The sequence below is a fragment of the Alnus glutinosa genome, chromosome 1 (genome assembly GCF_958979055.1).
Source record: "Alnus glutinosa chromosome 1, dhAlnGlut1.1, whole genome shotgun sequence".
Lineage (NCBI taxonomy): Eukaryota > Viridiplantae > Streptophyta > Magnoliopsida > Fagales > Betulaceae > Alnus > Alnus glutinosa.
In genome coordinates this window covers 49,856,872-49,868,980 of record NC_084886.1, presented here as the reverse complement: position 1 = coordinate 49,868,980, position 12,109 = coordinate 49,856,872, and the positions used below count along the sequence as shown (strand labels likewise).

The 12,109-nt window shown below is 36.8% G+C and overlaps 2 protein-coding genes across 3 annotated transcripts; both read right to left on the bottom strand.

Annotated features, from left to right (window-relative positions):
- Positions 1–230: 230 nt before the first annotated feature.
- LOC133856544 (peroxidase 5-like) lies at positions 231–2,618 on the bottom strand. The gene is made up of 4 exons (XM_062291602.1): positions 2,347–2,618; positions 2,041–2,232; positions 1,760–1,925; positions 231–771 (listed from the first exon to the last, which is right to left on the bottom strand). The coding sequence occupies exons 1-4, from the start codon at positions 2,557–2,559 to the stop codon at positions 362–364; spliced, it is 981 nt and encodes a 326-aa protein (XP_062147586.1). The 5' UTR covers positions 2,560–2,618; the 3' UTR covers positions 231–361.
- Positions 2,619–4,215: 1,597 nt separating this feature from the next.
- LOC133856528 (uncharacterized) lies at positions 4,216–10,993 on the bottom strand. Of its 2 annotated transcripts, XM_062291590.1 has the most exons (7): positions 10,838–10,993; positions 9,909–10,614; positions 7,225–8,364; positions 6,743–7,125; positions 5,761–5,943; positions 5,447–5,630; positions 4,216–5,370 (listed from the first exon to the last, which is right to left on the bottom strand). In XM_062291590.1, exons 2-7 carry the CDS (start codon positions 10,567–10,569, stop codon positions 4,439–4,441), a joined length of 3,483 nt encoding a protein of 1,160 aa, XP_062147574.1. In that variant the 5' UTR covers positions 10,570–10,614; positions 10,838–10,993; the 3' UTR covers positions 4,216–4,438. The 2 variants fall into 2 exon arrangements, with proteins under 2 accessions (XP_062147574.1, XP_062147567.1); XM_062291583.1 differs by having other exon boundaries at positions 6,743–8,364.
- Positions 10,994–12,109: the final 1,116 nt, after the last annotated feature.

The window sequence follows — 12,109 nt, the reverse complement described above, 5'->3', positions numbered from 1 at the left end:
ACCCCAAAAACTAACAGACAAAATGGCATGACCAAGATGGCTTACAGACAAAATGGCACAACGTGGGTGATCGTTATTGTCATACTAGTACTTATCACGTTAGCTACTTTTCCGGGAAACTAATTCCAAACATTTCATGACTTGGCGTAATAAAATTTCTGTAGCTGATAATAAGATTGTCCTTGTCACCGGTAGACTATTATAATATAATTTTATCAACTTACTTGGAGTCATCCAAAATAAGAGTACTGCCTTGAGGCATTATTCCTTGGTTTGTAATTAGTTAAACAAATCCAAAGCACAATAAGCGCCTAGATTTTAGCATGAAAGTGTTATTCTATGAAGCTTCCCCTTTATTAGTCTAGCTGTTTATGACCCTGCAATTCGTACGTATCTGACCAGCATCACCAGTTAAGACATCAAGCTGACCCATCTTCAACATTGCGGCAGCAAATTTCCTCTTCCAAAGCGGGGTCCTCGCATTTTGATTCACTTGGTTTGCTGTTGCTAAGTTCGTCAGGAGTGTTTGGTCTGATGTGAACAGCCCCCGGTTGGCAAAAACATCAACGTAGTAGCCTACGTCAGTGATGGCAGGGCTGCCAGGGTTCATCGGAACCACCAAGTTAGGATCTGTGCTGCCTTGTGGACACTGCTGCTTCAACTGAGCCGCATACATGGGATCTAAACTTGGATCCTGACTCATCGTTCCATTGAAATTGTACAATCTGTCGCTGAACGAAGTGCAATGAGAGCGGCCAATGGTGTGTGCTCCTGTCATGTAATCATAAATTCTGGAGTTATTAATCTTATCAGGATAATAGTACGTAGCACCAGTTTTATCTAAATAAAATACTCTCATGCTGAGAGTCATATATCTTTTCCTGTTTTTGTACAGGTGATTCTCATCATCCTGCTTGTTACATTACCATTATTCTTAAAAGATTTCGTATCGATCATGTAAAAATACATATATAATATAAAATAAAGAGAAATGATTAATTTTCTTCTCGTGTGTATGCTCTTCTTTCATCTTCCTATTTTTGAATGTCACCGTTATGCAGGGTAGGGCAGAACCACCCCAAGGCTTTAGAGATTTCGGGCCCCTCCAAATTTTCAAAAAAGTCATAAATTTAAAATTTTTTTTTTCTAAATTTTAGGTATTTTTATAAAATGGACCCCACAAAATTAATTTTTATCTTCAAATTTTTTATAATTTTAGTTTTGGACCCACCCCCCTAATTTTATTTTTATTTTTATTTTTTATTTCTTTAATTTTTTATTTTTTTTCTAGTTCTGTCTTTACTCGTATAAGCTCTACAGATCTAATAGTAATTTTCAAAAGTGAAAGAATGAAAGAAGTTAGGTCATAAATAAAATACATGATATCAAATCTTTCCTATGTGCTACGTCTTGAATATTCATTGTATTAAAAAATATTACACAACTCTCTATTTATAAAGAGACAATGAGCAGTGAACAAAAAACCGTAAACTAAATAAGGTAAATATCGATAAACTTAATTTAGATAAACATAATTTAGAGAATATAAATATTCTAAGATAATGCGAATAAAACCTACAAGAAAATATAATAAAGGAAAATATAAAATGATAATCAAATCTCTACAATTAAATATAAATGAAAAATATTATTATAAGAAAATAAACAACTTAATATGAAATATATATTCAAGCACTGCTTATAATCAAAGGGTTATATTTTTGATCGGTTGGTTTGGAATATGGTTAATTAGTTTTACCGGAAAGCGTAACCATTTCTTCCTGCGTGAAACCCTTTTCTGCAAAGCGTTGAGTGAGTTGGTCGACATTGAATGTCGGGGGAGGCAAGTTTGTCAATGTCTCCGAAGCTAGAGAAACGATGCCATCTCTTCTTCCGGCAGGAACATCATAGCCGCGGCCTCCTGTCTGTATGAAGAAAATTAATAAGGCTCATAATTAATTTGTCGAAGCAAAAATGTCTCAATTAAGATGAGCTTAATTAATTAAGCAAATTAAAGTAGGTATAATTATTAAGTCTTACCATCTCAATGCTATCCCTTGCTGCAAATGCGACTATGTCAGCGCACGAAACAACACCCTTACATTTGGCTTCTAGTCTAGCCTTGGCATTATCAATGACTTCAAACCCTCGTAGACTCGGGTTATTTGCCGGCGAATCCTTCTCTGCTGTGTTTGATGGAGTGGAATCCACGAGCACTGATCCTTCGCATCCCTGAAAGCGCACGTCATTTAATTACAACACTATATATATTTTGACCGAAACGACACCACAAAATGTTTAGAGGGAAAACGAGTGATTAATTAATGACTGGACACTTGTACTTACTCTAACAAAGCAGTCATGAAAATGTAGTCTCACAAGACCAGGAGCCACTCCCTTATCTCTAATGAACGCTTTCTTGACCTCATCTTTGACTATGAGTTCAGCCAAACTGCATGAACTTCTGTAAAACCCTACTTGAAGCTGAGAATGCACATTTTGAGCTAACAAAAGCACGACCAAAATTGTAGATAAACAAGTTAGCTTCATTGCAGTCATTTTCTTTAGAAGCTAAGATAAGTACTCGAAGGCATATATATATGCATATTGGTATATATGGTAATGGCGATGGCATTATATTTATATAGTTGGAAAAGTAATACTTAATTGGTGAGTTTGTGATTGAGAGTAAAACATACATCTAGTGCTCTGTGAGAAGGCAAAAGGCTGGAAAGTCACTGTTGCTTGATCAGCCAAATTAAGTAGAAGAAACGACAAGTGGAGTTGGTTTTGATCATGACAATTGCATTATTTAATTTTAGAGGCGCGCAGCCAGTGATTTTCATGGTTTGCGCTGCACTGGATATTTTAAAGTGCGTGCGTGAATCAGTCAATCTGATCATTTGACTTGAGAGCGAGAAAATCCAAAGGTAGTTACGTAAAAGAGGGATTTATCATATTCTAAGACATAGAGATCTGAGTGCATGGCAGAAATAAGTGCGTGTCATCTATGTAAGTAATCAACGTGGGAGTTAGCACCGATAAATACTTTCATAATTCATCCGTTCTTTACGAGCAATTCATCTTTTCAATATCAAACTAATCTTCTGAAATGTCATATTTTGATAAGGCCTTTCTCACCGGCCCCATCCTTCACAAGGGCTCCCTGGCCTTCTTCTAGGCTTTAATTTTCGCGTGTCTGGGAAACCATGATACATGAGAATGTCAACATAAAAAATAAAAAGAAAGAAAAAATGCATGTTGGAAGAGTTAATTCCAATCCACATACCCATAGATTTTGGGTTGTGACGTTGTTGGAAGGAAGAAAACAGAAACCAACTCCGTTTGAATATAAATATTTTGTGCATCGATGACTTAATTAAATGTCTATAACAAAAGGCATGGCTCAGAGGGTTCCACCTATTGCTGACTTTTGCAACAGTTTGTCGGTTCAGAGTACATTTGAGGCGAACACAATCACAACGGCAGATTTTCTTTTTGTATGTATGTGTAAAGTAGAAGCTCCCATTGAGAATGCTTGAGAAGCTCCCATTGAGAATGCTTGAGAGTCTGTTATTTGGCATATTCAAAGAGCTTCTAATTGGACACGTAAAGGGCCTTTTTTATGGTTCTTTGGATGATGTGCATAACTTTATCAAACAATAGGTGTCTTGGCCCAGTGGGCCTCTTCGACTTCTGTAGGGTTTTTTTTTTTTTTTTTTCCTATATATATATATCAGAACTGCTGTAGATTTGATGCCATGTATTTTTTCTTCTACTATCCAATTATTTTCATTTGAAAGAAAGGATAAGATTAATGTTATCTATAAAACTGCCATACAACTGAAATAACGTGACAGTAAAAATTAACTTTTAATTTTTTTTATTTTATTTTTTTCAAGCTCTGATTCTAAGAGTTGATTTTGTCACAACATCAAATTGTATAACAATCATATAACAGTCTACTAAATAGCATTACTCAAAAGAAAAACATTGCTTTGTTAAATGTCTCCCTCCTCCCACCTTCCATTAGAGGTTGGTTTATGAGTTGTACAAGGAGTAGTAGCTCTCTCATTTCCCTTAAAACTTCCAACCTTACGGAAATCAGGATTCAATCCCCAATGTCTACTAATTGAACCAAATCAGCACCTTGTTAACCATATTTCTCCACAGCTTCTAAATTACTTGATTACATTTGGTACCAATCTAAAGGTGTTATCCAGCAATTTGCATAGCTTTTGCATGTTTTTCTTATACAAACCATAGGTAATAGGTTCCGATAATCCAGATTAAAAACTGTTTACAAGTTCAAAGCTCACTCAAATACTATTTTAGAAGTATTGCTATGTTCTATACATAAACTGCATATAACGTCTTTCAGAAGATACAGAGCCACTTTACACAAGGGACATTCACGTCCAACTTGAGGTGAACAGTTCTACCCCACAAGCTCCTCCTTCATTACATGCTCCCAATCTGATGAGGTACTATCATACCAACCAGCAGGAAGCGGGTCCCCAAGCCCGTTGGACGGGCAAGATTGGATCACTGGATCATCCCCATGTAGATGGAACTCCTTCACAGTTAACTTGTCTTCAGTACTGCTGGCAGTGTGATGCTGCAAGACAGGTCCCAATTTTACATCCGTGCTTCCATCCTCTGATCTGTCTCTAATAATTGGCCTATGGATTCCCACACCTGCAAACCCAAGATGATCGAATTCTGACAGTTCTTGCCTTTCAAAATCCGTGGAATTCAAGTTGTCATCCCGACATTTAAGGATACTGAACCGGGCCAGGACAGAAGCCTCAACATCATCTGTGTGGCAGCTTGTGGTTGAAATGGGAGAATTCTGGATGAAAATATCAGGGATCAGGGTGCCCATCGCTCCAGTTGCTTCAGGTGCCAACTTGTCAGCCTTGCTCAGATCAGGAGAGACACTAGAGCTTGATGGTTCCTCTACATCTGTAGCTTTCACAGAATTTGAGTTGTCAACCAGGCGTTTTAGAATATGAAATCTGGCCATAACATCATCAGCATGGCAGGTTGTGCTAACAATAAGAGAATTCCTAATGGAAGAATCTTGGGTCAGACACTTTGCTTCAGTTGCTTCAGATGCCAACTTTTCAACCTTGTCCGTATCATGATACACCTTTGAGCTTGATAGTTCCTCTACATCTGAAGCAGAATTGTGGTCGATCCGGCGTTTTAGAATTCCATATCTGGCAATAACATCTTGGATGGGAGGGGTATACTGGATGGAAATATCAGGGGAAGGGCCAGCCTTAGTCTCAGGTGCCAATTTGTCAACTGTGTCTAAATCATGAGAGGCCATGGATCCTAGTTTTTCTTCCACATCCAAAGTATTTTCTGACACATTTGAAGCAGAAGAACATTAGGTTAAGCAATAAAGATGAATCTGCTGGTTTTAGATAAAAATTCTAACCTTTTGCATTGTGTGACTCAGATTTCTCCATCTCCATCTCAATCTTCATGCGATTATAGCGAGCTTTATAGTTGATGGAACATAATTCAGCTTCTGCCTCAAGCCATAAATTCTTATACAAGAGGCTCTGTGACTGTGTTTCTTCTTCGCAATCAAAATGTTCACTGAGAACCTTCATAATAGCCTGTAAATCATGATCACCGCAAAGGAACTATGTTTTAGTCTCTCCGTTCCCCCTTCCTTTCACAATCATCAAGGGAAGAGTAGTGGCTATTTATTATCCTCGTATATGAAAAACAAATAGAAAAAGGTACCTGGGTCATGTTATCTTCTTTAGCCATATCACCCTTCGGAGAAACAGAATCTGATGCCATCTCCATTTTATTACCAGCCCCAATATCATTATGCTTTTCTTCATGGAGACACTGATGGTCAAGCTGATCCTGAGCAATAACATCTGCTTCCTTTCTCAGCCTACGCCTGTCCACACTCACTTCCTGCAGAAGACATTATCCGGCCAGCTTAATGAGATACAAAGATATTCTAGTGCAGAATTACTTCATTTAACAACAGAGAAACCAAACATTAAAATCAAGAAAACAAACAACAAAAACAAAAATTGAAAAATTCAATCTAGAATGGAAGGTTGTAGAGTTGTAGATGATTCACAAATCCCTAAATATAAGATGCATTGTTACAAAGGAAACAGTGAATTACTGCCATAATCTTTTTTTTTTTATTTATAAGTATTTACTGTCATAATCTAAACAAAAATAATAAAGCTTAAATTGATGAATAACAAATTTATCATGAGCAGTTGGGTTTGTTGCCTTTCAGTCAACTGGAATAAACGGGGAGCTGCATCTTACACACCTTAGGCATAGATCTCCTTTCAAGAAATTATCATTATGCAGCTCTTTTGAAAGTAACAATTTTTTCAAGAGGATAACCTGTTCTCTTGAGAAAGATGCAGGTGTCTTAGATTTTTATATCTGGGGTCTAAGAGAATCTTAAGAAGCTTGTAAAAAACCTCTTTGTGCTATAAATAGTACTCCCATATGAAAAAAAAATTTCATTTTTATAATGGCATGTACAAAAGCTTGCCATTCTCTACATTTTTGTGTCATTTATGTGCATAACTTTTATTAGTGAAAACAAAATTAAGGGGTTAAAAAATAACAATGAAGAGAACAATCCTATGAATTTGCAATCTATACCATTCATCAATAAAGTAAGTTCTTCCTTACCTAGAAGAGAACCAAGTCTATACTGAGTTAACAGAAGAAAACAACATACCTTTGGAAGCTTAGGTAACTCTTCAAGATCTTGAGATGTGCCTTGGTGGGGAAACAGTGATTCTTGTGTTGGAATAATTTGTTCGTTGTCCTTTACTATACATCGATGAAGATTAAAGATGACATCTTTAAGGGCCTCAAGATCTCCTTCCTTCAGTACAAGTGAATCATTTGAAGAGTGAAACAGAAGAACATTAGACAGGCTACGCATTGTATTAACCAGAATCTGGACATCTATTTTTGGGGTTGAATCTGCCTCATGCTTGGTAAGCTTAGAAGAAGCATCTTCCACCGACGACACTGAAGATAGACCATTCTCAGTGGCATGACATGGCTCATTAGATGAACCATATCTTGCAAAATCAACGATATTTGATACCAAATCTGCAACACAAGTCTCTGATGAGTGCTTATTTTCAGAAATCATTTTATTTGCTTCAAATTTTTGTTGCATGGTGAGGGAAGGTTTTAAGTCTGAATCACCTGTGGGCTTTCTGGTTAAGGCATGGCCTTTCTCTGGTTCACAAATGTTATCAGAATGTTGAGCCTCATAGCCACAGCTTGATTTTGAATGAAAGGACCCAGCTTTCGCAGAATCATCCAATCTGGGTTCTCTAAATAATGAATTAGCATCCAAAGGCCTCTTCAGATTAGGTCTTAAACCTCTTTCCACATGATCTGTCTTCTCATTTGGATTTTGAGAGGATAGTTTTACAGCATCATCAATATTGAGATGGAAAAACTGAGGCATTGGAAAATCTGAACTATTGCATGATTCTAATTTCTTCAAATAGTGAGAATTGACAGCTTTAGAAGCTTCAAATGGAGAAAAACAGGTAACTGGAGCTCCTTTCCAGCATGGTGAGTCCACAGCAGGGCTATAATGATCTAAGCTCTCAGAAGAATTCTCAACAGGATTGATGGCTTCAATAAAATCAAGTGCCAAATTGAAGCCATCTGAACTTGTATGAGAAATTTGAAGTGCAGATTTTGCTTTAAAAACTTGATCCAAGACATCCTCAGAAATGCTTTTGTCCTTCGACATCTTTTCATTTTCTGCTGAGAATGAGTCCACACTAATACAATCATTTCTGTCTAGGTGAATGCTGACTTGGCTTGTATCAAACCGAGCTTTGCTAGCAGAACTTAACAAGGGACAAAATTCATTTACATTGGAGGGATTATTACCATAAGGATCTGGATCAGTAGCATCAGTCCCAAAATTCACATCCTTTAGTGGACCTCTATTTGGTGCAGAGAAGCTGGTGTCAATATCTGGTTGTCTAATGACAAGCGAAGGTGAAGAGGTCATAAATGATGCACCATCCCTCGGACTAGCATCATGCTGTCTCAGGTGCTTCTCAAATGAAGTGTTGTATGGCACTTGACAGCTCCTGGAGCTTGCTGGTGCATTAGGGTGGTTTTCTGGAAGTGGTGAAGGGGGACCCATGAATGACGTTATTTTTGAATAATCAACAGGCATGATTCTGGGATTTTTCCCGGAGAAGGATTTATCATTAGACCGTTCCATACTTACAGACCCACCATGTTTTTCCCAACCCAACATATCAATGATATGGGAAGCTTCTTCATATGCACTCAAACCCTTGGATGCATGGGCCCCTATGAATGATAAACAAACATAACAATTAAGAAGAAAAACCATATGCCTTTCTACCACAAGCCCTCCTTACATTATCATTTTGTTTTCCATTGCTTCTTTTTTCACAATCCCAAAGCTACGGTTCCTTTAAAAAAAAAAGAATATATATGAAATAATAATGATATATCTACACACAGGAGATTAAGAGTGAGGATAAAGGATGAGGAATGTCCCTCCTAAGACATCCTATATAAAAAAAAAATAGGATGAAGCAGAGACCAAGAATATACATGAAGGTAGCAAGAAAATACTTTGATCACCCAAAACCAATCTCTCATGGTGTCCTTTTCAGTTTAACCTTCTAAAGATGAGTTGGCTAACCACTCTAACCCCAATGTTCCTTATCCTTGCAATGCATGTGTTCTTTACACACTCAGCAAAAATATCAAAAAATAAAATGGGAAGTCAAATGTGCATAGAGATGTGCTACAAATCCTTCTCTGGTCCTTCTCCTATCTTTCTCTACTAATGTGGCATTGTCAATCCACTTTTAGCTCAATCTTAATTAAAAAGAAAAAAAATTCAATAGTGAATTGGCAGCTACATCAACGGAGAAGGATAGAAAAATGACAAGAGAATATAAAATAGCATTTCTCATGTGCAAATCACGAAATCTGAGAGAGCATGATAACAGAGGAAGGGAAAGTATACAACAACCCTTAACTATACCTTGAATCCACAAGGAAAACTCTCGAATCTACTAGAAAATAGAGAAAGTCCCAAAGAAATATTCTTGATGAAACTAAATCTAATTCTTGTTTTAAAACATAAAGCCAATTTGAAAGCTCTAGAAAACTTAGTTACCAAGTAAAAATAATCCAATTTTTTTTTTTAATAAATATCCTACCACAAAAATACTCCAACTAGGAAAGCCCTAAAAATATCAAAAATCAAGGAAAAAAAAATCATGTGCTTAAAATTCCAAAAATTACAACATATTAACAAAAATCCTCCATCAACATCCTACGTCGCAATCCCCTTTTTTGTGTGGTAATGGAATTTAAAGGAATATTAATGAAGGATGTTATAAAAATTTAAGGAGAGGGAGGGAGAGAGTTTGTAGAAGATCCACCACACTCTCCCAGGACACCTAGTGTGTACTTATGCTCCTGATACTTAAACTTCTGGGAAATATGAAGATAACCAAGTATTACATAAAAGAGAAATTAAAGATAAAAGTGGAAAATAGTTGCGACAGACAAAGATGCAAACTACCAGCATCCAAGTAAAAGTTCTAATCCAAGACAAGGCCAAGAGTCCAAAACATTAGCCACAGCCCACATAGTACAAGAAAAAGTAATTGAGTAAAATTATGGAAACTGTGGAAAATATGAAATTTAAATGGATAACACAAATTTAGAAGCAGAACAATTTGACCAATGACATTAAACAATAATACGACTGAGAGTGGTAGTATGGAGCATCCACAAGCATGATAACTAACACTCATGCTAACCAAAAATAATAAAACAAGGATCTATATTATAAGGTAAGGTAGAGATACCTTGGTTCATATAATTCTTGTAAATGTCCTTTGAGCAGAAACTCCCTTCAAGTTCCACCTGCTTACCATGCTCCCAGTCTCCTAATCTATTCCACGACTCACCCCAATCAGCTGTATAACCTGAGCCGGGCAGGATGTAATCATTGTTGGAGGACCCATCCAAGGTGGCAACACGGGAACTTGAAAAACAATCATAACTAGTTTTATCAGGAGCCACCAAAGGATCATGATCTTGAATTGCAGGAGGGGCATAAGTTGGATGATATCGCTTGTCTTCCACAAGACTAGCTGCCACGCCATCCAAGCATTGACCACGCAAGAATGCATCAGCTGAAGCCGAGGCACTAGGGTTCACTGGAGGCAAATGGGTATTGGGTGACTCAATATCCTGCAAGCCCGGGTAGCTAAACGCATTTGATGAAGGCATCGGATTGAATTCTGAATTGTGGTTCGAGAAATAACCGGGCCCAGAATTAGGATAGTGGGAAGGAAGCCAATTGTGCAGAGAAGAACTCAAGGGAACACCATATGAGGGTTCAGTCATATCCACAAGTGGGCTTGAATTGGGTTTTGGAGAAACGGTAAAAGGCGGGGCTAAAGCTGATAAATTGGAAGATGATGATGAAAATCCCCCATGACCATAAGACCCATAACCCATCATCTTTTTTTCTTTTTCTTTTTGGTTGTGAGAGATAATTGAGCCAAGCTGATCAAAACCCAGATAATTTTATATCAAACCAAGGGCTATTAAAGTAACAATCAAAGCTAATATTGAAAAAAAGAAAAAAGGAAGCTCATGGATATAAATGATCAAGAACAATATTAATCAAATAGCATAAACAGGACATATAACACGAAATCAATATCAGAATAACGATATTATGATGCGAATTGTACAGAAAAATCGGAAGTATTACAGCGATCCTTACCAAGAAGACTGGCGAGAGCGAGCGCGCGAGAGAGAGAGAGAGAGAGATAGAGAGTAGGAGAACGACTGTGGTCTTTGTTTCCCCGTCCCACTTTCGGAAGAAAAAAGAAAGAAAGAAAAGGCAGTTATTACTTATTAGTCACTCAATTTTGGTAATTTCAATTGCAAAGAAGCCCCTGAATTTCTTTTTCTTTATAATGTTTTCTATTTTTATATCTTTTGTGGCCATTTTGTTTTTATTTATTTATCTTATCAAATTACCGCAGGAATTGATAAAGCCTAGGCCCTAGCCCAAGAGATAAGGTTGAAAGGTACCAACACTTGACTTTGAATTTTTTTTTTTTTTTTTTTTTTCTCGAAGAAAAGCTAATTTTATAGAATTTGGAGGACATGGTTGGTAGACCAAGATTTCAATGTACTACACTCGTCTATTACCTTTTCTATTGATCCAATTTCTTGCTTGATATTGCGTTGATGTCATAAATGCAGGACTAGTGTTTAAGGTTGATGGAACTTCAAACAGTTTTTTTTTTTATTTATTTTTTTAAATTTTTTTTTTTTAGAGTAAAGATTAAAACTTTCATTAAAAATAATGACAAAATAACTTGCTTAGCAAGTAAATATTTCATACAAAAACAAAATAATCTTCCACCCAATTTTGCTTCAAAGATTGATGGATGCACGCCTTCGTTAGGTGGTGAGCTGCAGGTTTGCTTCTTGTTGATGTGCCCCACACATACCATGTCAACTACCCATGCCAACCAATTCCAAATAAGTCATTCCCTCTACAAAGCATGCACTATTTCCGATGCATCTTCTTCAACCATGATATGATGAAGCCCCCATATCTACTAAATTCTACAACCTTCCATACTGCCAGAACTTCAACTATTATCGAGCAGATGCTAATGTATTCCCCTCGTGGTAATTCTAACAATCGCACCAACTTCTCTCTTCTTTTTTGGTTTTATTTATCGCTACACTTCAATTTACTTTTATCATATCAAAATGAGGTCATTTTGATCTCAAAGATCATAATAGGTCGATTTTGCTCGCTATGATTCCTCAAACTGTATAAGGCTTTCTGAAAATTCTCAGCTGAATTTTTTGAACTAATTGGGAAGGGTGTGTAAGATCACCTCAAAAAAATTACAGTATTTTTACGGAACGAAATTATCTATACTATTGTAGCCACCAACTCAAAGTCTACCCCATCCATTCACTTTGTTATTGTAGTAGCACTTCTAAATCCTTCTAATATGTATAGAAAATC

Bases quoted from the DNA above. Each gene is read 5' to 3' on its own strand.
- LOC133856528 (XM_062291583.1), bottom strand. From the start codon at position 10,569: ATGATGGGTTATGGGTCTTATGGTCATGGGGGATTTTCATCATCATCT. The intron at 5,944-6,742 runs GTATGTTGTTTT...TGTCTTCTGCAG, and splicing joins AGTTACCTAAGCTTCCAAAG to GAAGTGAGTGTGGACAGGCG. The intron at 5,371-5,446 runs GTTAGAATTTTT...CAAATGTGTCAG, and splicing joins TGAGTCACACAATGCAAAAG to AAAATACTTTGGATGTGGAA.
- LOC133856544 (XM_062291602.1), bottom strand. From the start codon at position 2,559: ATGACTGCAATGAAGCTAACTTGTTTATCTACAATTTTGGTCGTGCTT. The intron at 2,233-2,346 runs GTAAGTACAAGT...GTGCGCTTTCAG, and splicing joins TTCATGACTGCTTTGTTAGA to GGATGCGAAGGATCAGTGCT. The intron at 772-1,759 runs GTAAAACTAATT...ATTACATGACAG, and splicing joins AGAAATGGTTACGCTTTCCG to GAGCACACACCATTGGCCGC.